At 51.3% G+C, this 26,520-nt stretch overlaps 1 protein-coding gene across 2 annotated transcripts in view; it reads right to left on the reverse strand.

The window, feature by feature from the left end:
- SPTBN4 (spectrin beta, non-erythrocytic 4) overlaps positions 1–26,520 on the reverse strand; it is a 109,272-nt gene that overhangs the window by 35,146 nt on the left and 47,606 nt on the right. For both annotated transcript variants that reach the window (XM_035118507.3, XM_088671247.1), the window contains exons 18-21: positions 20,669–20,871; positions 14,750–14,840; positions 12,067–12,228; positions 2,604–2,867 (exon numbers count right to left, since the gene is read on the reverse strand). In XM_035118507.3, the coding sequence (XP_034974398.3) occupies positions 2,604–2,867; positions 12,067–12,228; positions 14,750–14,840; positions 20,669–20,871 (720 nt within the window). The remainder of the gene's footprint in view (positions 1–2,603; positions 2,868–12,066; positions 12,229–14,749; positions 14,841–20,668; positions 20,872–26,520) is intronic.

The raw sequence follows: 26,520 nt of genomic DNA on the forward strand, positions 1-26,520 counted from the left end.
CCAAACGGCAAAAACCCGGAAACGTTCTGATTTTCAAACGTTTTTCAGAAGCTGAATTTCCGATGTGACTGTCAGCTATTGTTTCCGGCACGCCTGCACCAATCAGAAGCTGTGCCTTGGTTTTTGAACATTTTGGAAGTCAAACGGACTTCTGGAGCGGATTCAGGTTGGCACTTCTGTTTTTGCTTTTTATTTTGTGTTTTGTTTTTGAGGCTTTTTCGGTGGATTCGAATTTGTGACTGTGTGGAACCCAGTTCAGCTACTGATTGATGGACTGATTGCGTGACGGCGGAAATGGATAAAAGCCCCCCCCATCCAAACAATGACTATCATCAGTGCAGGTAAGGAAAAAATTAATTTTAGTTTTTATCATCTGCAATACTGTCTTATTTATTTTATAGTACAGTAAATTGATTAATGCTTTCAATTCATGGACCAATGGTCTCGTTAGATAGTAAAATCCATGTTAAATTGCTGTTTTAGGGGTTGTTTTTAAAAGTCTGGAATGGATTGATCAGTTTTGCATTACTTTCTATGGGAAAGCACTCCTTGGTTTTGGAACGCTTTGGTTTTGGTACAGACTTCTGGAATGGATTAAGTTTGAGAACCAAAGTACTGTACCACTGTATAATGGAGCAGAGCAAACATCATGGGGCTGAATCCTGAGAAGGCAGAGCTGCTCCAGGACTGGGGACCCTACCTGTGACTGGTGGGGTTGCTGCCCCTCCTAAAGATGCAGGTCTATGGTCTGCGGGTACTTCTGGAATCGGGGGCCCCAGGACATCTCAGGTTTGGGTGGTGGGCCAGACCTCTTTTTCCGGAGGTGCCTGCTCTAACCCTCCGCAGATCTGGCCACGGGGACGGCAGGCTATTCTTGCGTCCCCTCTGGACTACTGCAATGCACTCTGTGTGGGGCTGTCTTTTAAAAGGGGTTCAGGAATTTCAGCGGATTCAGAATGGAGCTACCAGGCAGGGAGGGAAACTGACCCCTCAAAACGCCCCCCCTTTCTTTCTGATGACCTTGGAAGGACTTTGAGCACCAGGTTCTCGGAAGGACTGCCCTTCCTGCCTCTATTTCCTGAATTTGTATCCCACCTTCTTCCTCCAACGAGCTCAAGGGGGCATATCCTTGGTCCTCCTCCTCCTCCTCCTTTGTTCCCCACAACAACCCTGCAAGGTAGGTTAAGGCTGAGAGAGGCAGTGACTGGCCTGAGCCACCCAGTGAGCTTCACGGCCAAATGGTGATTCGAACCCTGGTCTCTCCGAGGTCCTAGCCCGGCACTCCAACCACTGTGCCAAACTGTTGTCGCCCATGTCAACCTGCACGCTTGCCAAAGCCATCACTTGGGGGCCATCTATCTCAAAGCCCACCTTGTCGGGAATGGGGAGGGGGACCCTTTGTGGTCAAACCCGGGCTCTGAAACGCCACCCCTTCGAGGAAGGTTCGCCTCGCCTGCTAACGGCCAAGATTTAGCTTGCCAGAGCTGCCTCTTCAGAGTGCACAGACTCCACCAGGATTTGAGCGGATTTCTTCCTGCTGTGTTTACAGAACCTATTTCTGTCTCATTGTTGTTATGTGTTTGGGGAGTCGGGGTTTTATTATTCCTGTTAACTCGGATTTTATGGCTTCCTTATTCTATCTCTGGAGCCTCCTTGGACTGTTTCCCCCAGGAAAGACGAGTTACAACTTTTCAAACGAGGAAGCGAAGGGGTGTGAGCTGAAGGGGTCCAGCTCCCAGGCCCAGCTGATCTCCCCCGTGAGCATAGCGTTCCCCCAAAGGGTACAGCGAGGCTGGCAGGACCCCAACTCTGGCCACGGTCACGGGGGCAGCACACAAGGAGGCACAAGCCCACCACGGCTGGGGCATCACGGGTCTCCCTGTGCCAGGATGGGATCCCTGGCATGCAAAGTTTGTCCAGCGCTGCGAGTTCAGGAGATGCGGGGAGACCGAGGTGCGGAGATGAAATGGTGGAGGCAGCCATGCTTCTGAATCCCAGTTGCTGGAAGCCACAGGAAAGGGAGAGGGCTGCTCTTGTGCTCGGATCCTGCTCGAGGGTTTCCCACGGGCATCTGGTCGGCCACTGTGAGGTCAGGATGCTAGACTAGGTGAGCCCATTGCCCTGACCCAGCAGCCAGGCACTTAGGTTCTGATGGAGCCTCCAGATCCAGAGGCAGTCTAGCTCGATTCTTAGAGGTATCTGGCCACTGCTGGATTAGATGGGCTCCTTGGCCTGATCCAGCAGACTCCTATTATATTCTCGTGGCTTGGCCTGGCTGCTCTGCAAGAACCCCCTCCCATCCTTCCCAGTGCCCCTCTAGAAAGCAGGGGTGGTATGGAAGGGTTTGATGGGGAGATTAGCCTGACTCTTCCTGGTGATGGGGGGGCTCACGAGCAGACAGCAGATGCCTGCAGACCCTCCCTCCCCAGAATCACAGCTGCATAGCCAGAATTACGTGTGCTTCGCTGGAGAGGGCAATCTGCTCCCCACCCCATCCAGGAGGATCCATGCCAGCCCCCTGGAAACCCCTGCCTCTTCCCAGAGCCCCACCCCGCCAGCCACGTGGCCCCCCAGACCCCCACCCCAGCCCCCTCGAGACCCACCTGGAGCTTCTTGAGGTTGCTGTTGACGCTGGCCAAGTCCGGGCCGGAGTCCACCAGCTGCAGCTGACTCTCCATGCATAAGAGCCGCTTGTCGAGGTCGGCGTAGCTCTGCACCAGGTGGTCAGCTTTGGTGGCCTCCAGAAGCTGCCGGGCTTTGGCCTGGGTGGTGGACTCCAGCTCGGCCCAGCACAGGCGGATCTCGCCCAGCTTCTTCTTCACCGTCTCGGCCAGCTCCGGCTTCTCCGCGATCAGCTGCTGGCCTTCCTGGGGACAGAGAGCCGGGAGCCATTTGCCTGCGCGTCCCAAGAACCCCAAACACTCTTTGCAGAAAGGGATCCCTCCCCCTGGCCTGCGTGATCTGGGGAAGGCACACACTTCCTGCAACAGCACGCAAGTTGTCCTGCTATTTTATTTGGGGTCGGGGGCAAAATTCCACATGCAAGACAAGGCCCTGGAGATCCAGAACTCCCTGCCACTGGATACCAGGCAAGCAATTTCCCTGTACTCCTCTCGGCGCCTCCTAAAAACATTTTTGCTTAGATAAGCCCTCCCGGATATGTAGAATGACATTGCCTGTTTTAATCTGTTCTTAATTTATTGCTGATTTGTTTATTTATTAAGTTTATATAATGCCCTTCAACGTAAGATCTCCGGGTGTGTGGGTGTGTTACGGAATAAAATGCAGGATAAAAACAAGTAAATAAGTAAAACAAAACAGCAAAACTATATCCCCCCTTCCCACAAGCACATTTAAAAGGCTGTAGAATATTAATCAGCCAAAGGCCTGGTTGAAGCGGAACATTTTCGTCTGGCGCCTTAAAAGATATAATGGTTTTAAAAAGCTGCTTTTGTGCATATATACATATATATAGTACACTGCTTTGAGGGTTGTTGTTTCTTTGTACAATCAAGCAGTGAATACCTTTCAATAAATAAATAAGTAAAAAAAAATGCAGACTGTATTAATGCTCAGCTACACACAGAATAAGGCAGAGATATCAGACAAGGGAGCTCCATGTTTTGTCTCAGGGACTACTGGAGAGCCCATGGCATCTCTTTCACCAAAAGAGCCATTTTTGCCAGTGGAGGGCAAAGCAAGGGATCAGAGCCTGCCATGGTAGCCACCTGGCCTGTGAAATGGCCTCCCTCCCACAGAAGCACCGTGAGAAGGCAGCCAAGGGGAAACAAGAGTCTCAGAAGCCCCAGAATTTATTAAAGCCCAACGTGTTTCACGAATGCAAACTTTCTTCCTCAGGGGAAACCTCTAAAACCAGGAATAAACTCTGAACAAAATTGTAACCAAGCAGCCATTACGAAACAAGAGAAAAATAAATGGACCTATTCTGCCTTGGTCAGACCACACCTGGAATCCTGTGTTCAGTTCTGGGCGCCACAATTTAAGAAGGATATTGACAAGCTGGAAGGTGTGCAGAGGAGGGTGACCAAGATGATCGAGGGTCAGGAAACCAAGCCTGATGAGGAACGGTTGAAGGAGATGGGGGTTTTTTTAGCCTGGAAGAGAGGAGACTGAGAGGAGATAGGAGAGCCATCTTCAGTGATCTGAAGGGCTGCCACAAGGAAGAGGGAACCAGTTTGTTTACCCATGCTCTGGAAGGTAGGACTCGAACCCATGGCTTCAAGTCACAAGAAAGGAGATTCCGACTAAACATCAGGAAGAACTTTCTGACAGTAAGAGCTGCTTGAAGAGTGGATTGGAAGGTGGGACTCTTCCCCTTCCGTGGAGGCTTTTAAACAGAGGTTGGATGGCCATCTCTTAGGAATGCCATTGCTGTGGTTTCTGCATTGCAGGGGGTTGGCCTAGATGACCCTTGGTGTCCCTTCCAACTCTACGGTTCTATGATTCTATCTTAGCAGGATGGTGGGGTGGGGGGCCCCCTTCATGGATCAATGCCTTGTCGTGGCGAAGGGGCTTGAATAACTCAGAGAAGCTATGAGCTATGCCATGCAGGGCCACCCAAGATGGACAGGTCATAGTGGAGAGTTTTGACTAAACGTGATCCACCTGGAGAAGGAACTGGCAAGCCACTCCAGTATCCCTGCCAAGAAAACTCCATGGACAAAGACAACAGGCATATAAAAGTTATGACGCTGGAAGATGAGCCCCTCAGGTCGGAAGGCGTCCAACATGCTACTGAGGAAGAGCGGAGGACAAGTACAAGTAGATTCAGAGCTGATGAAGCGGCTGGGCCAAAGCCGAAAGGACGCTCAGTTGCGGATATGCCTGGAAGCGAAAGGAAAGTCCGATGCTGTAAAGGAAAATATTGCATAGGAACCTGGAATGTAAGAACCATGAGTGGAGGTAAGCTGGATGTGGTCAAAAATGAGATGACAAGAATAAATATCGACATCCTGGGCATCAGTGAACTAAAATGGAAGGGAATGGGCGAATTCAGTTCGGGTGACTATCATATCTACTACTGTGGGCAAGAATCCTGTAGCAGAAATGGAGTGGCCCTCATAGTCAACAAAAGAGTGGCAAAAGCTGTAATGGGATGCAATCTCAAAAATGACAGAATGATCTCGATACGAATCCAAGGCAGACCTTTTAACATCACAGTAATCCAAGTTTATGCACCAACTACCGGTGCTGAAGAAAGTGAAATTGACCAATTCTATGAAGACCTACAACACCTTCTAGAAATGACACCAAAGAAGGATGTTCTTCTCATTACAGGGGATTGGAATGCTAAAGTAGGGAATCAAGAGATAAAAGGAACAACTGGCAAGTTTGGCCTTGGAGTTCAAAATGAAGCAGGGCAAAGGCTAATAGAGTTCTGTCAAGAGAACAAGCTGGTCATCACAAACACTCTCTTCCAACAACACAAGAGACGACTCTACACATGGATATCACCAAATGGGCAGCATCGAAATCAGATTGATTATATTCTCTGCAGCCAAAGATGGAGAAGCTCTATACAGTCAGCAAAAACAAGACCTGGAGCTGACTGTAACTCAGATCATCAGCTTCTTATAGCAAAATTCCAGCTTAAACTGAAGAAAGTAGGAAAAACCACTGGGCCAGTAAGATACAATCTGAATCAAATCCCTTATGAATACACAGTGGAAGTGAGGAACAGGTTTAAGGATTTAGATTTGGTGAACAGAGTGCCTGAAGAACTATGGATGGAGGCTCGTAACATTATACAGGAGGCAGCAACGAAAACCATCCCAAGGAAAAGGAAATGCAAGAAAGCAAAATGGCTATCCAACGAGGCCTTACAAATAGCGGAGGAGAGGAGGCAAGCAAAATGCAAGGGAGATAGGGAAAGATACAGGAAACTGAATGCAGATTTCCAAAAAACAGCAAGGAGAGACAAGAGGGTCTTCTTAAATGAGCAATGCAAAGAAATAGAGGAAAACAATAGAATGGGGAAAACCAGAGATCTGTTCAAGAAAATTGGAGATATGAAAGGAACATTTCGTACAAAGATTACCATAATCAAGGACAAAAGTGGTAAGGACCTAACAGAAGCAGAAGACATCAAGAAGAGGTGGCAAGAATACACAGAGGAATTATACCAGAAAGATATGGAGGTCTCATACACCCCAGGTAGTGTGGTTGGTGACCTTGAGCCAGACATCTTGGAGAGTGAAGTCAAATGGGCCTTAGAAAGCATTGCTAATAACAAGGCCAGTGGAAGTGATGATATTCCAGCTGAACTATTTAAAATTTTAAAAGATGATGCTGTTAAGGTGCTACACCCAATATGCCAGCAAGTTTGGAAAACTCAGCAATGGCCAGAGGATTGGAGAAGATCAGTCTACATCCCAATTCCAAAGAAGGGCAGTGCCAAAGAATGCTCCAACTACCGCACAATTGCGCTCATTTCACACGCTAGCAAGGTTATGCTTAAAATTCTACAAGGCAGGCTTAGGCAGTATGTGGACCGAGAACTCCCAGAAGTGCAAGCTGGATTTCGAAAGGGCAGAGGAACCAGAGACCAAATAGCAAACATGCGCTGGATTATGGAGAAAGCTAGAGAGTTCCAGAAAAACGTCTACTTCTGCTTCATTGACTATGCAAAAGCCTTTGACTGTGTCGACCACAGCAAACTATGGCAAGTTCTTAAAGAAATGGGAGTGCCTGATCACCTCATCTGTCTCCTGAGAAATCTCTATGTGGGACAAGAAGCTACAGTTAGAACTGGATATGGAACAACTGATTGGTTCAAAATTGGGAAAGGAGTACGACAAGGTTGTATATTGTCTCCCTGCTTATTTAACTTATATGCAGAATTCATCATGCGAAAGGCTGGACTAGATGAATCCCAAGCCGGAATTAAGATTGCCGGAAGAAATATCAGCAACCTCAGATATGCAGATGACACAACCTTGATGGCAGAAAGCGAGGAGGAATTAAAGAACCTTTTAATGAGGGTGAAAGAGGAGAGCGCAAAATATGGTCTGAAGCTCAACATCAAAAAAACCAAGATCATGGCCACTGGTCCCATCACCTCCTGGCAAATAGAAGGGGAAGAAATGGAGGCAGTGAGAGATTTTACTTTCTTGGGCTCCTTGATCACTGCAGATGGTGACAGCAGTCACGAAATTAAAAGACGCCTGCTTCTTGGGAGAAAAGCAATGACAAACCTAGACAGCATCTTAAAAAGCAGAGACATCACTTTGCCGACAAAGGTCCGTATAGTTAAAGCTATGGTTTTCCCAGTAGTGATGTATGGAAGTGAGAGCTGGACCATAAAGAAGGCTGATCGTCGAAGAATTGATGCTTTTGAATTATGGTGCTGGAGAAGACTCTTGAGAGTCCCATGGACTGCTAGAAGATCAAACCTATCCATTCTTAAGGAAATCAGCCCTGAGTGCTCCCTGGAAGGACAGATCGTGAAGCTGAGGCTCCAATACTTTGGCCACCTCATGAGAAGAGAAGAATCCTTGGAAAAGACCCTGATGTTGGGAAAGATTGAGGGCACTAGGAGAAGGGGACGACAGAGGACAAGATGGTTGGACAGTGTTCTCGAAGCTACGAACATGAGTTTGACCAAACTGCGGGAGGCAGTGCAAGACAGGAGTGCCTGGCGTGCTATGGTCCATGGGGTCACGAAGAGTCGGACACGACTAAACGACTAAACAACAACGGGGTGGGGGGCAGGACAACTCTGTCCTCTAATTCTCTGAAACATTTGACAGCTCAGGAGGTTTAAAAGACATAGTAAACCCACACCCTACATGCTCTTGATGGGAGGCAGATTCCATAAAAATCAAACGGGATCAGGGGATCCACCCAGCTTTACTTCTCACAATGAGAGGCGTAAGAAAACAGTTGCCATCTTTGCTTACTTTGCCAAACATTTGCAAATAAAAGGACAAACTTTTCCCCTCTTGCTCTTATTCAGGGTGGCAGCAAAAAGGGTTTGTGTCTAAGTGCAGACATTTTTGCAGTTGTATATTATTCCGCCTGTTGTACCTTCTAACTGTGCATGTACTTCACAGAACATTTACAAACCTGAAAGGCTCAAAGTGCATTCGGGGAGGTCAAAATTGACTCCCAGCTGAAACTAAACAACTGCCTTGTCTTATATTATTGATTTAGCTTGTTGCAAAACGTAGGAAGTTATTCTGTTTTGATGGCCTAAATGTTTCATGAAGGGGCAAGCTAGGTAGAAAGGCTGGACAATCATTGGCTGGGTGGGATTAATTGCTCAGTGACGGCAGAAATCCACTCTGCGCATGTTCAAGGCTGTCAGATACCATATGGTAACATATTCTCTCTCGTCACCCAGTGAAAATCCAGCATCGCTCAATGGGGGCTGAAATAGCTGCCTCGTTCACATCATCCAGAGAGGCCTCACTTTGTGGAGGAACCAGAGGGGCAGGGCAGAGCAGGGGGGTACGACCCCCAGAACACCATTCCTGCCCCCCTTGCAATAGCCATCCCAGGAGTGCCACAGATGCCACCCTCTGGTCCCCACCAAGGCTTGAGTGTCTCCATGGCAACCGTAACCCTTTACAAGGGAGGACGCCTCCACCTTCCTGGCCAATAGCAAAAGGGCTCTCGCTCAGCTCCCACCTGCTTCCGATTGCGCCCCCACGTTCAGCCCAACAGGGGCAGGGAAGAGAAGAGGGAGGTGATGTGGGAAGCTCCACATCAGGCCACAACCATGCTGAGCTCTCCTGGCCTCTCAACATGGCCTGCCAAGTCCGAAAACTGGCTGCAGGCACCGTTTCGCAATGGATTTGAGAGATCTTCCAGAAACTCTGCAGAGCAAACGCAAGCAGCTGACTCTCCTCCTTCCCAAAAATGCCTCTTTTGCTCCCCTGAGAAGCCAGAGGCTCCCATGCTCTCAGTCGGATCCCCTGGCAATTACCCGTCGCCTCCCCTAACACCCCTCCTCACACACACACACCAACCGGATGGATCAATATCCCTCCCCCAATGTGGTCGGGAGCCTGGGCCTCCGAGAAGCTTCCAGGCCGCCATCTGCACAGCTGCCGCTGTGAGAGATCACAGGGTGGCGTGTTGCCAACAAGAAAATGCCCATCAGGCCCCAAATGTTGCAGGAGTCGTCGCCCCAGCAGGCCTCCCTCCCACTGCCTCTCCGGCACAGATGGAGACTCGCTTGCTCTCTACCCCCTGAACGCAGGCGTTGCTTCTCTGTAAAAACACACTCACAAGCCGAGGGCCAACAACAGCCAACAACAACCTTGGCAAAGCCGCGGCTGAGGATTTTAAAATGCATCGCCACCGAAAACACCAGCACTGAGGAATGACGGACAAATTGTTATCGCTGCTGTTATATTTATATCTCCCACAAACAACACAGCTAATATATAAAAAGCTAAAAACATTACCGTTAAAAAGTAATTGGACTCTAATAAAAAAACCAAATCTATTAAAAGGCAGATATTGAAAACAACACGGCACTGTTAAAACCCCCTTCTCTCTTAAAAAAAATAAATCAGTTCTCAAAGGCCTGTTGGAATAAGAAGCTTTCCACCTGCCAGCAGGCAGACAGCAAGGAGTGAGCCAGTCTGGCTTCTGCAGGGAGAGAGCTCCAAAGTTGCCTGGAAGGAGCCACCACCGAGAAGGCCCTCTCCCGCGTCCCCACCAAGTGGATCTGTGAGGGTGGCGATGTAGCCTTATCAGCGGGACAGCCTTCAGCGGGACAGACAGAGAGAGAGAGAGGCCTCTCCTGGAGATCTCAGAGCCCAGGCAGGTTTGTATGAGGAAATATGGTCCCTCAGCTACCCTGGGCTGGATGGCAGGAGACAATGGAAGGCACACCAAGAACTTCTTAACAAGGAAGGTGCCAGCCCTGTGGAAACTCCTTGCTCTGCAACCCCACTAAATCTGGTGCTTCGGAAAAAGAGGGAAATCCTTGGTGCCAGGAAGAGGCACAGGAAGAGAGGAGGAACATCACCTCCTCAGGGCCACAAAGGCTTCCTTCCAGCAGGAGGCTGGAGAGAGAGGCCTGATGGGGAGCTGCCTTGGACAAAAACAGACCATCAGTCCATCTGCAAGGTCTCAGGAAGAACCGGAGGGGGGTGTCTTTCCTAGTCCCCCAAAACCTTTGCCCCTGGAGATGCCAAGGACAAAGCGTGCAAGGAGCTGTTCCTCACTCTCCTCACCACTCTGGAAACAAGCTGATCTTTTGGGCAACAGGGCCAACCAAGGGCCAGCCGATGGAAAGCAGGTCAGAAAGGAGGCAGTTCCCAGGTCACTCCAAGCCAACGCCAGATTTAGGGCACTGTGGGCAGTTGCTCTGCACAGGGATCCAAGCCAAGGGGGTGCAGAGCAGAAGACGAGAGGGGCATGAAAATAAGAAATATTTGGGGACCCAAAATTTTGTCCTGACTCAGGGTATCGTATGACCAAAGGCCGCCCCTGCCCAAGCCATGGCTGAGATGCAGCCTCCCTCCAAATCTCAGTATCAGGGGGGCAGAATGGCAACCACCCCCATGAGAACTGCGTACAGGTTCTGTCTGAGCCAGGAACCAGCTCCAGAATGAACCTTGGTCCCAAGACAGTTAAATGCCAAGTAGCTAAGTCCTCACTGAGATGGTCCACCTCTGTCTGAGCAGGACCCCTTGAGCTGGGGCTCACGTCATACAACAACAACAACAACAACAACAACAACAACAACAACAACAACAACAACAACAGAGGATGCTCTCCTGTACCAAAACAAACAAGCCCCTCCTCACACAAAACTCAGGCATCAGGGGTCACGGCTGCCACTGTATGGGGGCGGGGGGACACAGTCTGAGGTTAGTCAACTCAACGTGCGCAATGACAAAAGCACATCTGAACATGTGCAGAGTGCTGTTCACTCACCACTGATTAACCACAACCTGCCTTCCAAGCAGAAGGGCCACGACTGGGACTCCCCAGACAGGATCCAGACCCAACACCCCTTGATCTAGAACTCAAGCAACTTCCTTGCCACAAAACAGGACCACACGCCCAGCCACATCTTGACCTGCGCCCCAGATCAAGGCACACAATGCAGACCACAAAGCGCCATAGCGAGAAAGCAGGAAAACTGCTTCCAGGGGCCTCAGGTGGGGGAAATGACCCCAGACCCCCACAAAAACACACGTCCCACAGGTAAAGGCAGCAGAGGGGAAGGAAAGCATTCACTGACCCACTGATCCAAGGGGGAAATCCCTCCCCACCAAAGGGCATCTCTCTGAGCAAAGTTGGAATCTTGAGGCCTCGGGCAACTCTCATCATTATCAAATCATACCATTTATATCACATTTCCCTAGACTGGGACTCACACAAATTAAAACAGTTCAGATAAATTACGAAAAGGGGCTTCTTGTGTTTTTTTTAGCTTCCAGGCTGACTGCCCCCCCCCAATTCTGCACCTCCTCCACAAACCAGGGCATCAAAAGGACCCCCGATTCCCTAGGTCAATATGTCTCTTGGGGAGGGAGAGAAGCTCTGGAGCTGGGCCCCACTGGTGGTTGAGCTGGATGAGTCCTGTGGCCAGCCATCAAGGAAGAAAGCATCAACTCTCACCCCCCCCCCAAAAAAAAACCAGGGCCCTTCAAACCAGGCAAAAGCCGGGGAGACCCCAGGCTGAACCACCCAGGCCCTAGATGGGGGCAGGAGGACCCTGGGATCAAGGGAGGGGATGAAAGGGTGCTGCTTGGCAGGGGGAGGGGAGCAAACGCGCACCCCTACGCATCTCAATAGACACAGGCCAAACTGCAGATCTGAAAGGAGGGGGCGGGAGAAAGCCCGGACTTTGGAGGAGGGGGCTTCGCATCACAGCACGGATGTGTACATCAACACGTGCAGAGGGGGAGAGAGGCGCGCGCATGCACGCGCTGCTGGGGGGGGCGGTGAGTCGTGAGAAAGCACTTGGGGGGGGGGCAGAGATGCCGTCCGTTCATCTCCTGCCTCGGGCGCGGAGTCAGTCGCTGCGCTGTCCGTGGTGCTGAACCCGCGGCGGTGCTGTACCCGGCGCGCCGGACTCACCTTCTCGATCTTGGCAAGCCACTCCTTATTCTGGGCCAGCTCGGCCATGAAGGCGCGGTGCCGGAGCCATCGCTTGGGCGCCCGCTGGTGCCGCGCGTCCTTGTCTCGGGGGGGCGCCTCGCCGGCCATCAGCGCCTCCTTCTCGGCCACCCAGCCATCGAGCTGCACGCGGAGAGGGAGGGGGGCAGGGGAGAGGGGGAGGCGAGCGTCAGCCGGGCGGCGGGAGGGGGGAAAGCCACCCACCTCCACTCGGCCGCCTCCCCCCTCCCGCCGCAGCCGCAGGGCGCGCGCCTCCAGCCTCCCCCCCCCACTCCAGCCTACAAGAACCCCCCGCCACCGGTCACCCCGCGCGCTCCCAGCCCCGCGCTCCGGACCGGACCGGGATGCTGCAGCGGGCGAGCCGAGCGCCTCCCTCCCTTCTCCGAACGCGTCACCGGGAAGGAAGGAGGGAGGGAGCGGGAGGGAGGGAGGACGACGGGAATGGGCTATGGGGGAAAGCCGCGCGGCCGGGCCTCGGACGCCTGGGTCCCACCCCCAGCGGAGTGGGGTGGGGGCGGCGAGTGGGGGCGGCGAGTGGGGGCGCGCTCACGTGCGCCCAAGCCCGCTTCACCTCAGTTAGCCTCCCGCCAGCCCGGACGCCTGGGTCCTCTCTTTCGGAGGGAGGCGGAGGAAGCGGGAACGCTAATATCCTGCTCCCGGCTTGGCTCCCCTTCGGGTCAAACCGAGGCACCCTCCAAGCTCCCCCCCCCCGCTACCCTTTCCCCGAACTTCCGCTCTTGACTCTTCTGGGCCGCCCTTCAAAACGTATCTCCCTCCCCCGCCCACCCCTGCCTAGAGGGCAAAGTCAGCGCATCACTCCCGTGGGAAGGGGGGGCACCTTTTTCTCTTGGGGGAGAAGGCCTCCTCCCCAGGAACATTTCCTCCAACCTCGCCTAGGACCGCGGCGGGGGGCAGCTGGGGATGCGCGCCTCGGAGCGCTGCAGAGAAAGTGGGTCACTGCAGGTGGGAGGCAGAAGAGGGGAGCCCCGTCCAGGGACCGCGAGGGAAGCGGGAGGACGGTCAGAGCTGCAGGGAGGGACGAGCCCAGCTCGGTTGACCCCTCGCCAGGAGGATGGGGGGGAGGCGCTCGCTCCCTCCCTCCCTCCCTTTGATTACTGCAGGCTGAGCCGCAGCCTCCTCACTCTCTGCCGCCGCTGCCGCTGCTGCTCTTTCTCTCCGCCCCCCATCGCCCTTGCTCCTCTTCAGCCCATTTCGCAAACAGCAGAGGCGCAAACTCCACCCCTGGAAGCTCCCTTTTGGAGGCAATTTCAAACGGCAGCTGGCTCAAGCCAGAAGAACACACATCCACGTGAGGCTCCCAGGGCCCACCGAGTCCAGCCCGGGTCAATAATTGGGCAACGGCTTTAAATAACAACATTTAAAATTAAGAGGGCAAAATTCCCACCACCCCACAGCATCTGGGGTGCAGATTTCAAGAGGACAGGGCTTCTGAAGACTAGTTGCTGGAAGACCGCAGGAGGGGAGAAGGCTCAGACATTTGCTTGACCCCCTGACCTGATGGGCCATTGGCCTGATCCGTCAGACTCTTATGTTTCTCTCAAGGCACACTTCACTGGCATGAGCGTCCTCGAGGAAGGCCAAGGAAGAGGGCCCCAATCCAGAAGCGGAAAGAGCAGCCCCTGCGGGAATGCTTGCCTCCTGGGTGTAACACTGTGCAGTGTTCACCAGACAGGGAGGCTGCAGGCCAAAGGGGCAGGACCCAGACCCACCTACACCAACTCCTCAGCCCCACCCTTCCCACGAGGCCCCCAGGCCTTGGGGCAGCCACCCTCCTGCCCAGCCCTCAAGAACCGGGCAAAACATTCGTTTGCAACACGGAGCCACTGCTTTCTGTGTGGGCACATTCAGGTCCAAGCTGTGTGTATTGGGGGGGTAGCCTCTTCCCCCAGGACACATCATTAACCTGGAGTGTGTGCCTACCCAGGATTAATTAGCACAACTGAGGAACACCCTGGGAACATGAAAGCTACCTTAATTAGGGAGAAATGGAGATGTGTTAGTGAGTGGGGCCAAAAATGCAAATTGGATGACAGCTGGAATCCTTGTGGAGGGAAAAGAAGCTTGCATTTCCATGAAGGGGGGGGGGGGCGCACACTTCTCTGATGCCTCCCCAGCCATCACAGTCTCCTACCAATGGCCAACAAGATTCCCATTACTGGAAAGCCACAAGCAGGAAACCACAAGCCCAAGAACTCCCTTCCCTCCTGGGTTTTCCAGCAACTGGCGTTCAGAAGAATCACGGCCTCTAAGCTGTGGAGGCAGAACAGGGCCATCCTGGCTAGGAGCCATCAGTAGCCCTCTCCTCCTCCATGAATCTGCCAATCCTCTTCTAAAGCCACCTAGGTTGATGGCCATCTCAGACCATGAGCATGTTTGAATGTGCATGCAAAAATAAAAAGGGCCTCCCTGCACCTAGAAGACTAGCCTCTCAGGAGAAGGCTTCCGCTTAATCTTCACTGCAGAACGCAGGCTGCACTCTCCCTCCTTCTAGGGCACTCCTGACGGACAGGAAGATCATGCCAGGGTCCCCACCTGAGTGGCCGGGTGCGTCTTTTATACCCCACACTGTTCCATGCACCCCAGGGACGGGAAGGAATGCCTTGCCCCTCCCGGGCCCCCTCACCTCGTGGCAGTTCTGCAAGAAGTGCTGCAACTGCAGGTGGTCGTTCAGGCGCTGCGTCCAGGCATGGGCAAGCTGCAGGTTGCGCTGGCTCCTAGGGAGGAGGAAGAGGAGGGAGACGGGTTAGGCAGGGGCTGCCTGTGGGGATGGTTAGGGAGGGGAGGAAGAAGAGCTCTCACATGCCCAAGCCTCGTTCTCACTCTCATTAATGACAGTATGGGGACTGCCCAGGGACAGCAGCATCTTGGTATCAAGGTACACTGCCTCTGGAAATGGAGGCTCCATCTGAATGGCCAGGTTGGTGGCCGTCATGGCCTCTTGTTATGGGTGACCCAACATGGAGAAGAGAGATCCAAGAAGGAGCACGATCCCATGAAAAAACAGCCCTGCTTTGTGCTCCCCAGTTCAGCCTAGGCTGGACAGTGGACTTGAGACCTCATGACTCCTTCGTCAGTTCGAACCTCATGGCCTCCTGCTTGGTTGGCTGGCAAAGGAGCGAGGGTCCAGCCACACTCCGGCTGCCACTCTGGTTTCGTAAAGTTCCACCTCTTGCACAGGTTCTGCAAAGCTCTTCTATGGAGCGGCCGGTTTGCAATGAGCCACTGCGGTGCAGCGGTTAGAATGTCAAACCAGGGCCTGGGAGAGAACAGGGTTCAAATCCCCACAGCCAGAAAGCTACCTGGATGAGACCTAGGTGGCCAGTCACTGCCTAGCCGACCTCATTGGGAGGATAAAATGGGAGGATAACATGGGGCGAGGGAGAGCCTTGAACTCCTTGGTGGAGAGGTGAGGTAAAGGTAAAGGGACCCCTGACCATTAGGTCCAGTCGTGACTGACTCTGTGGTTGCGACACTCATCTCATGTTATTGGCTGAGGGAGCCGGCGTACAGCTTCCAGGTCATGTGGCCAGCATGACAAAGCCGCTTCTGGCCAACCAGAGCAGCACACGGAAACGCTGTTTACCTTCCTGCTGGAGCGGTACCTATTTATCTACTTGCACTTTGACGTGCTTTCGAACTGCTAGGCTGGCAGGAGCTGGGACCGAGCAACGGGAGCTCACCCAGTTGTGGGGATTTGAACTGCTGACCTTCAGATCGGCAAGCCCTAGGCTCTGTGGTTTAACCCACAGCGCCACCTGCATCCCAGAGAGGTGAGGTATAAAAGTAGTAAAATTAAGAACGGGAGAAATAATATTTTTTTTATTCATTCATTCATTCCTTGCCCATCTGGCTGGGTTTCCCCAGCCACTCTGGGCGACTCCCAACAGAATATGAAAAGCGCAATAAAACACCAAACATCAAAACTTCCCTAAACAGGGCTGCCTTCAAATGTCTTCTAAACATCAGATAGTTGTTTATCTCCTTGACATCTGATGGGAGGGAGTTCCACAGGGCGGGCGCCACCACCGAGAACGCCCTTTGCCTGGTTCCCTGTAAAATTATCACTTTGCTCTTGGAAGCCAAAATGAATCGGTATATAAAGGAGCCACAGGACACAGGAGGGTTTTTATAAAACAAACACGACTATCGGCATTGGAGAAAAATAACATGGCTTAAGTTATTTATTTATTTTACAAGAGGCCCTCTTTCCTGGCACATGCAGTCCATGGGGTCCACCAGCCACCAGCAAAAATCACAGCCTTCCTTCACGTGGACCAGATCCACCCACGAGCAGTGAGGCTCAGCGAGGGCTGCCTCATGGCACCTCGGATCCAGACCGCTTCTGAGCTTTGCTCAGCCTTCCTGCTTCTCCTCGAGTGGCAGCTTGTGAGTTTGGGCACAGGCAAGCTGCTCCACTTGCGTGACTTCCATTCAGAGAGGGACTGACTCACTCTCCCCCACCCCCCCACCCCAAATCCCAGAGAAAAAAATGCCAAGACGTGGAGGATCAGGCATCGCATTTGAGATATAGCCGTAATTCCAATATTCAGCATCCCCACCCCCACCCCAATTTAAGCTCAGATAACAATTACACACAGCGCAGAGCTGGTTTATCTATCTGGAGCAGATAAATATATTAAGGATCTGACACCAATTAAAACGTCAGGCGAAATTAGCAGCTGGTCCTTCAGAAAGGGAGACTTCAAAGGAAGGTGGCTGCTTTTGCATTAGGGGAAGGCGGGGGCCTTAATTGGCTCCACATGGCAGCGGCAGTTGTTTTCAAAATCCCAAGCCCCTTCTCCCCCTCCCCCCCCCCCCGCCCGCCAAATATGCTGAGACCTCGAGACAAATTTCCATGACTGATCTCTGCTGTGTGAGGGAAAGTGGACTTGACTTTGTTCTGATTCATGAAAGGTTTTGTGGTCTCCCCCCCCAGCTAATACTATTTTTCCTCTGCCCACCCCCCCATGATAAGTGTATGCGGTAAGTAGCCCAGATTACCCCAGAGGTTCACATTCTTTTCAAATACAAGGTGCAAGGCTGCAATGGACCCAGAGGAAGCTTTTTAAAAATCCCAGCTTTTGCAAAAATTGAATCTAGAATGAAGCCAAGGGGCTGGACCTTGCTATGATCTTACACACACACACACACACACACACAGAGAGAGAGGGGGGGGCAGGCAGGCAGGCAGGCGGCGGAGGGGGGAGGCACAACTTTTGCATAATGCCCCAGAAAATCAAGCACTTTGGACACCTAAATAGAAGTGTCGAAATAGTCAGGGATCATTGTGGCTGATTTTCCTGGTTCATTTTGAAGCTCCGTGATAGAGCACCTCAAGTCTGATCCTGGCAGCATCTACACAACAGGCCTGGGAATGGCCCTGTCTGAAACCCCAGACAGCTGCTGCCAGTCAGTGTAGGCAACTGTTGGAAGTCTGGGTGCAACCCAGCTTGCAGAAGTGGGGTTCAGACAGATAGCATTCGGGACTTCCAAATTCCCAAACTATCCCTGTACCCTTAACCTCTTGGGCTGAGTTCTCTGTTTCTTTGATGTCAGACTGTTAGTCCTGATCAGGTTGCATCTGGTTTCACAACTTCCTCCTTCTTCTCCCACTTCTTTCTCAGACCTCAAGAGGAGAGTTCATCCTGCAGTTCTCCTCTGAGAGAGCTGCCTTCCTCGAGAACTAGAAACCTTCCAATCCAATGCACTGAGCACAATCAAGGACAACATTCCTTGTAATGCTAGAGAAGACATGCGGGGTCCAGCCAGGAGAAAACTTCCTGTATCTCCTGGCTGGAGCATCCTTCCTTTGCATGGGATAGAAGGTGGGCATGACCTTACCTGTCCAAAAGGTAACAAAAGGACAAGGCATGCAGCACCCTTCTCTCTTCTTTTTGACTTGTTCTTCGTTTGACCAGCTTCTAGCTAGGACTGTTCGGCTAGCTCTCAGCTAGCAGAAGCACTGGGATTATTCCCCCATTTGGGGTAGATCCACATGTACATATTTGTAACTACAGTGGTGCCTCGCTAGACGAATTTAATTCGTTCCACGGGTCTTTTCTTATAACGAAAAATTTGTCTAGCGAATCCCATAGGAATGCATTGAATTTTTTTTGATATTTTTTTTTGCCCATAGGAACGCATTAATTGAATTTCAGTGCAATCCTATGGGAAACCACGATTCGCTAGACGAATTTTTCGTAAAACGAATTCGTCTAGCGAGGCAACCTCCGCTCGAAAAATCCTTTCGTTAAGCGGAAATTTCGTTAAGCAGGGCATTCGTTAAGCGAGGCACCACTAAGTCTGCCTTCAGGGATCCAACTGTGAACTGATGTGAGTCAACTTCTCTTATTGACTTTGAATAAGATTGTGGCGTCTTTATTCTTTTAAGAGGGGTTAAAGGGAACTTACCAGTAACATACAATTCAATCTGAGCCAGGCTGAATTGTATAATAGTGAGAGGCTCACACGAGCCTGCAACCAGATATCCGTTGTGCATATAAAAAGGGGAATGTAACTCTGCTAAGTAAAGGAATTTGCTAGTGCAAGTTAAAGATAAAGGTAAAGGGACCCCTGGCCCTTAGGTCCAGTCGTGACCGGCTCTGGGGTTGCGGCGCTCATCTTGCTTCACTGGCCGAGGGAGCTGGAGTATAGCTTCCGGGCCTGCATGACTAAGCCACTTCTGGCGAACCAGAGCAGCACACGGAAACGCCGTTTACCTTCCCGCTGTAGCGGTACCTATTTATCTACTTGCACTTTGATGTGCTTTCGAACTGCTAGGTGGGCAGGAGCTGGGACCGGGCAACGGGAGCTCACCCCGTCATGGGGATTCAAACCACCAACCTTCTGATCAGCAAGCCCCTAGGTTCTGTGGTTTAACCCACAGCGCCACCCATGTCCCTACAGCGCAAGTTAGGAAGGATATTAATAAACAATAAACATCCAAGTTATGCATTTCCTGCAATAAACAACTTTTATTATTTTCTTACCTCTCTTTGTCTGTGTGATTGCAGCAGGCAAAGCCTGCTCATAGCTGTCAAGTTTTCCCCATTTTTAAGGGAAATTCCCTCATGCCGAATAGGATTCCTTGCAAGAAAAGGGAAAACTTGACAGCTATGAGCCTGCTCTCTAACCAAGATTCACTTGCCAAACACAGCTCACTCTGCATATGTAAAGGGTTCCCAAGAGGCAACTGACCTGTTCTGCCAATAACAATACTGAGCTAGAAGGATCAATGTTCTGGCTCAGCAGAAGACAGCTTCTTCCTGTGCTCCTTTGGAAACCATCTCTTGATTCGGAACCATGAGGACTGGAATCTTGGTTTTATTTTTTAGGGAAGGGCCGTAGCTCACCTGGCTTGCATGCAAAGAACCCAAGGCATCTCCAGGTGGGGCTGGGAAGGTTGTTCATTCGAGGCCATGGAGGAAACTGGCACTGACCATAGGAGCTGGTGATCTTTCAGATTCAAGTTTTTGGGGGGGGCAGGAAAATCGCCTTCTCAATCCGGCCTGTGGACAGTCCAGGAATCAGCATTTTTTTACATGAGTATAATGTGCCCTTTTATTTAAAATGCATCTCTGGGTTATTTGTGGGGCAGAGGAATTTGTTCTCCCCCCCCAAAAAAATAAATATACTCTGGCTGCCCACAAGGTCTGAGGGACAGTGGACCGACCCCCTGCTGAAAAAGTTTGCTGACCCTGATCTATATCTTATACCAGGCATCCCCAAACTTCGGCCCTCCAGATGTTTTGGACTACAATTCCCATCATCCCTGACTACTGGTCCTGTTAGCTAGGGATCATGGGAGTTGTAGGCCAAAACATCTGGAGGGCCGCAGTTTGGGGGTGCCTGTCTTATACCCTTTTTAAAATGCTGACTCCTTTTTTGGGAGGGGGGGTTATTGGGTTGTTGTTTTTATTTTGATTTCATGTATTTGATATTTTATTTGAACTGCCCTGAGACCTTCAGGTATAGGGTGGTACACACACAAACACACACAAACACACACACAAACTGCTTACAAGAAACCCTGCAGTGTAGTCCAGTTTTATTCTCTGCCTCTTAACTTAAGTGACTTAAGCGCACCAGAAGAGCCTGCTGGATCAGGCCAAAGGGCTCCCACCTAGTCCAGCACCCTTTTCTTCTCACAGTGACAAACCAGGTGCCCCTTAGGGAAACCCCACACGCAGGATCTGAGCCCAAGAGAAGCAATGCTTCCTCTGGAGGTGGAGGCAGAGCCGAGCCATCCTGGCTTGGAGCCATGCATCAGCCTCTCCCACGTAAATTTGTCTCACCCTCTTTTCCAGCCACCCAGGTTGGTGGCTATCGGCACCTCCTGCAGCTGTGAGTTCCACAGTTTAACTAATTCTGCCCCTGCTCCTGCAGCCACTTTCAGGCAGACACATTTTGTGCTCCGAGAGATCTGCAGGAAACCATAGTGAAGACCAGCAAGCAGCAGTTGTGCGCTTGTCACTCTCATCTTAAAATATACACACATATATATAGCTCTCAGCACCCCACGGATCCCCCCTCAGTGCCTTACTTTGCCCGGAGGCTGTCCATCTTCTCCTTCACCCTCTGGCCATAGATGTTGCCCTGGCGGATGAGGCTCTCGCCCGCCTTGAGGGCTGTCGTGGTCTTCTGCATGTTGAGGTCCATGGTGGTCGTGAAGTCCTTGTGCTTTTTGATGGCCTTCTCCACCCCTTCCACCGTCGAGGGCAGCTCTGTGTGCGCCAGGGTGGTCTCCTGCAAGAAAGGAGGCAAGAGTTTCAATCGGACCCCAGTCTATTGCTATTTTAACTTTGCCAAATGTCCGAAACGATCGCTGCTCGCTTTTCCGTACCCATCATTTTATCGCTTCGCCTTTTCCGTTAACTGCTTCGAGGTTCTCTCCGCAGTCGAGCGGCGTAAAACTTTTATGAAATAAACAAAAAGTCGGAAACGAGGATGAAAGAAGTGCCAGGTAAATAACAGCAAGCGGGGGCTGTTGAGAAGGACCCCAGAGCAGCAGGAGGGCCTCTGGGGCTTCCAGCTGCTGGAGATAGCCTGTCAGTTGCCATTCCCACCCACCGACCCCAAGACCCAGGGCTGTGAGCAGAAAGGGAAAGCCATTAGGAGAGGGTCCTGTGACAAACACAGACTGTGGGCAATGAGGAAGAGTCACGTCCCGAAACCTCCTGCCCCAACACCAACATAAAAGCACAATAAGGGCCTGGTGGATCAGGCCAGAGCCCATCTAGCCCAGCATCCTGCCCCCCCCCCAGTGGCCGATCAGATGCCCACTATGGGCATCAACTCTATGGGCATCAACTCTCCCACAACTCTCCGCTCCTGTGGTTTCCAGAAGCTGGGATTTGGAACCGTTTTTGCCTCCAAAGCACAGCAATAATAATAATAATAATAATAATAATAATAATAATAATAATAATAATAATAATTTATTTATTTATTTATTTATTTATTTATTTATTTATTTATTTCCCGCCCTTCTGGCTGGGGAAACCCAGCCACTCTGGGCGGCTTCCAACAGAAAAATAAAATACAGTAATCTATTAAACATTAAAAGCCTCCCTAAACAGGGCTGCCTTCAGATGTCTTCTAAAAGTCTGGTAGTTGTTTTTCTCTTTGACATTTCATGGGAGGGCGTTCCACAGGGCTGACGCCACTACCAAGAAGGCCCTCTGCCTGGTTCCCTGCAACTTGGCTTCTTGCAATGAGGGAACCGCCAGAAGGCCCTTGGTACTGGAGCTCAGTGTCCGGGCTGAACGATGGGGGGGGGGTGGAGACGCTCCTCCAGGTATACTGGACCGAGGCCATTTGGGGCTTTAAAAGAGGCTAGGAGCCTTCAAATGCCCTCTCCGCCTCCATGTGAATTTGCCCCATCCTCCTTTCAAGCCACCCAGGTTGGGGCCCTCGCTGCCTCCAGTGGGAGGGAGTTCCAGAGTTTAACTCTGTGTGAAGGCGGACTTTCTTTCATCTGTCCTGGACCTTCCAGTGTTCGCCTTCCTGGTACATCCATAAGTTCTCGTCTTGGGAGAGAGGGTGACAAGTTCCCTCTAGGCTGCGCATCATTAACTCCTGCCATGCCACCCCTGACTTGCCTTTTCTCTCGGCTGAAAAGTCCCATGGCAAGAGAACCCAGCAGTCCCCCCCCCAGCTCCTGCCCTGGCCGTGACCCTCTGTGCCACCCCCGGCACGATCCCAGGGGCTCCCTGGCAGCCTGGACCCCACCTGCCTTGCCCTCCTCCCCAGTTTCCCTGCTGCACGCAGAGGCCATCTGTGCCGAGGGAGGCGAGCGACAGCTGCTGCCTTGCTCTGTGCGAGCGGCAGGGAGGATGCCAAGGAGCCCACATCTCGGCCCACTTACCCAAAGGGGGAAAGCAGCTGCCCCCTCCCCCATTGTAAGCAAGGCAGGAGAAGAGCAGAGGCCCAGACTCCCATTTCTCCCCCCTCCCCTGAAGAGGGGAGTTCCCAGGGCAAGTAGGTTGCACCAGGGCTGGCGATGTTGGGGTCCTGCAGGACTGCTGTGAGGCCTTCAGATACACGGGAGAAAGACCTGCCCATGCAAATAAAGGGTTCTAAATGGCATTCATAGAATCACAGAGTTGAAAGGGACCTCCAAGAGCCATCTAGTCCAACATGCTGCAATGCAGGAATCACAACTAAAAATACGTAATTTTACAAGTTGTGGGTGCTTGTTCTTCAATTTGATCCCTTTACATGGTTTTGTATGTTTTGTGATATTTTATGCATTGTGGCTTGCTGAGTATAGTTTAGTAATTCTTGTAACAGTTAAGTGCAAACTGTTTCATTATTATTTGCTGATATTTAATTTTACTGTTTGCTATTATATGCCAACCTAGCAGTTCGAAAGCACATCAAAATGCAAGTAGATAAATAGGAACCGCTACAGCGGGAAGGTAAACGGCGTTTCCGTGCGCTGCTCTGGTTTGCCAGAAGCGGCTTTGTCATGCTGGCCACATGACCTGGAAGCTATACGCCGGCTCCCTCGGCCAATAATGCGAGATGAGCGCGCAACCCCAGAGTCGGTCACGACTGGACCTAATGGTCAGGGGTCCCTTTACCTTTATTATACGCTAATATAAGTGAGTGCTCACTGGAAGGACAGATCCTGAAGCTGAGGCTCCAATACTTTGGCCACCTCATGAGAAGAGAAGACTCCCTGGAAAAGACCCTGATGTTGGGAAAGATGGAGGGCACAAGGAGAAGGGGACGACAGAGGACGAGATGGTTGGACAGTGTTCTCGAAGCTACCAACATGAGTCTGACCAAACTGCGGGAGGCAGTGGAAGACAGGAGTGCCTGGCATGCTCTGGTCCATGGGGTCACGAAGAGTCGACACGACTAAACAACAACAATAACATTATGTGCTAATGGGTTATTGAACATTACTTTATTTAAGTTGTTTATTTCAAATACTTTCTTCTACCGTATCGGATAAATAGGTGTGTGATCTTTGCTGTCTGTTTTGCTGTCAGCTGCCTTGCGTAAAGTGATATAGAATACAAATTGAAAGTAAAATGAAATGAAGCTAAAACATCCCTGAAAAGGTAGAAACATAGTAGGAAAGGACCCCCGAGGGTCATCCAGTCTAACCCCCTGGAATCCCTGACCAATGGTCATCCAACCTCTGCTTAAAAACCTCCAAGGAAGGAGAGGCCATCTCCTAAGGGAGTCCGTTCCACCGCAGATCTGCTCTCACCATCGGAGATTTCTTCCGGAGGTTCAGTCGGAATCTCCTTTCTTGCCATTTGAATCCCCTTCTTGCCCCTAAGAGGGTCTTTGGGATGCTGCTGCCCCCCTGGGCTCCAACTGCTTAATACATCAGTGACAGCTAATGGACTGGCAGAGCCCCTTTGGGGCATCTAGGGCTGGGGGTGGAAGAGGCTCATTTTTTTATAGTAAGGTGTCTGGGCTAAAGCTGGAGGTGGGGGGGGAGGGGAAGGTGCCGCTTGAGCCCCAGGCAACTGAGGGATGGGCGACCCCCGAGGCGCTCTCTGCTTCCCCCTGACCGCCTGCCTCCCTGGGCGGCTTCGTGGCGTTTGGCGCCAGCTCCCGCCGAGCCCCAGCTGCAAAGTGACAGCCAAGCCTGCTCAATGGTGCATGAGAGCATGTGCGGCCAGCAAGGCGGCTGCAGGAGCCACGAGCCTTTGAGATGCGCCCGGGCAGAAGGATGCGCCGTTTAGCTCCGCTTTGCAAAGCCAGAGACGGCCGGAGGGGCCGGGGGCAGGGGGAGAGAGGGCAGCCGAGGCTCAGGAAGGGCCACCCCATAAGCTGGATTTACGTATAAGGGCTTTTAATAGTGCTATGATCTTTTTATTATCTGTATTTTAAGAGATTTGTTTTTATATTGTTTTTAATTCTATTAAGAGTCCTTCCTTGGAGGTTTTTAAGCGTAGGTTGGATGGCCATCTGTCAGGGATGCTTTAGCTGAGATTCCTGCATTGCAAGAGGGGGTTGGACTAGATGACCCTCGGGTGCCTTCCATCTCTATGATTCTAAGATTGTATGATTCTGTGACTTTTTAATACTTACCTTTTATCTACAGGCATGGGGCAGTATACAAATAAATAAAATAAAAATGAAGGAATAAATAAAATGTTATACTTTTTAGTTTTTTGTATTTTATTTGTGTTGTTTTGATTTTTGAGAGCTACCTTGAGTCCTGGTCTGGGGAATAGGAGATTATTATTATTATTATTAAGAGGTGCTTATCTTTCTCCAACAGCAGCAACATAAATTTTAAAATTCTATTTCTTGGACATTTCAAACCGCCAGAGACATTTACTCTTTCTGCAAGTGTTTTTTTTGGGGGGGGCATAAAAACTAGGAAATTAATTAAAAATGTAATTAGCTGCTTGCAAGACCTAGGACTCAGCTACATTAGCCATGTTACAATGCTCTAACTGCATTATAAACATGTGGCACCAGATGGCACTGTAGAGCACAAAACTTTGTCTATGCGATTTTACATAAGAGTATTTTTTCTTTTGCTATAACCATTTAATTTATGGCTTATCTATAGCGTTTCCCCCCCTGTGTGTAGATCCAGCCCTAGATGACTGCTAAGGCGCCCACCCAGCTGACTTCTGTTTTAGTAACCACAGGGTCATAGAATCATAGAATCTTAGAGTTGGAAGGGACACCAGGGGTCCTCTAGTCCAGGGGTCGGCAAACTACGACCCCGGGCCAGATCAGGCCCGTGCCGTGAAGCCGCAACTCCCGACGATGGCGACAGGAGGAAGAGGCCAAGTGGCGGCGTCTCTCCCAATCAAACGCCACTGAGGTAAACCAGGCGCAGTGTTTGATCGGCAGAGCTGTTGCCACTTGGCCTCTTCCTCCTTCCACCGCTGCCCTGGTGCTCCTGTGGGCCAGAGAGCGGAGCAGACAAGCTCGCTCTGCCTACCCACTTCATGAGAAGAAGAAGCAGCGGTGGGGGTGGCAGCGGCCACCCCTGCGAAGGTAAGCGCAGTGCCCTCTTTCTCTAGGCGGGGCATACCTGCCAAGTTCCTCTCTGAAAAATAAGGGACCGGACCGAAATTAGCATACTGGAAGTAACGCGGCGGCCATTTTGGAACTGGGTGGAGCATGCTCAGAAGTGACTTTTGATGCTGCTGTGCCCAGTTCCAAAATAGCTGCCGCACCAGAAGTCGCGCTGCAGCCATTTTGGAACTGGGCAGAGCAGCATCAAAAGTCGCTTCTGAGCATGCTCCGCCCAGTTCCAAAATGGCCATCGCGCCAGAATAAACAGGGGAAAAACAAAAAAATCTGTTTTTTCGGCTGGGGACAGCCGGAAAAACGGGGGTTTCCCGGAGAAAACGGGAGACTTGGCAGCTATGAGGCGGGGAGAAAGCCTGTTTCGCGCCACAGCCGCCAGCCCTTCGGCGATTGAGGCAGGCGGCAAACCGAGAAGGGGGCTGGGGTGGGGAGGAGGACTACTTGCCCCCTTCGCAGTGTGCCTAGGAATTCGTTTATTTATTTATTTTCAAAATAAAGTCTGGTCCTCCACAAGGTCTGAAGGACAGTGGACCAGCCCCCTGCTGAAAAAGTTTGCTGACCCCTGCTCTAGTCCAGCCCCCTGCAATGCAGGAATCTCAGCTAAAGCATCCATGACAGATGGCCATCCAACCTCCGCTTAAAAACCTCCAGGCTCAGTCTTTCTCCTGTGCAAACCTCCCTGAAAAATGCAGGCTGAAAAGTTCTTGCAAGACCCCTCTCCAAGGGGCTGCCCTGGAGGAGAACCTCCCCCTTTGTGATGCTCAGAAGATTTCCTTTGTGATTTGACAGCCTCTGTACAAAGAACTTACGACTAACCATAATTGCTGGTCATCATCTGACCCAAACGCCTAATTAATGGGAATGAAAAGTCAAACA

This window comes from Zootoca vivipara, chromosome 6 (assembly GCF_965207765.1).
Source record: "Zootoca vivipara chromosome 6, rZooViv2.hap1.1, whole genome shotgun sequence".
NCBI lineage: Eukaryota > Metazoa > Chordata > Lepidosauria > Squamata > Lacertidae > Zootoca > Zootoca vivipara.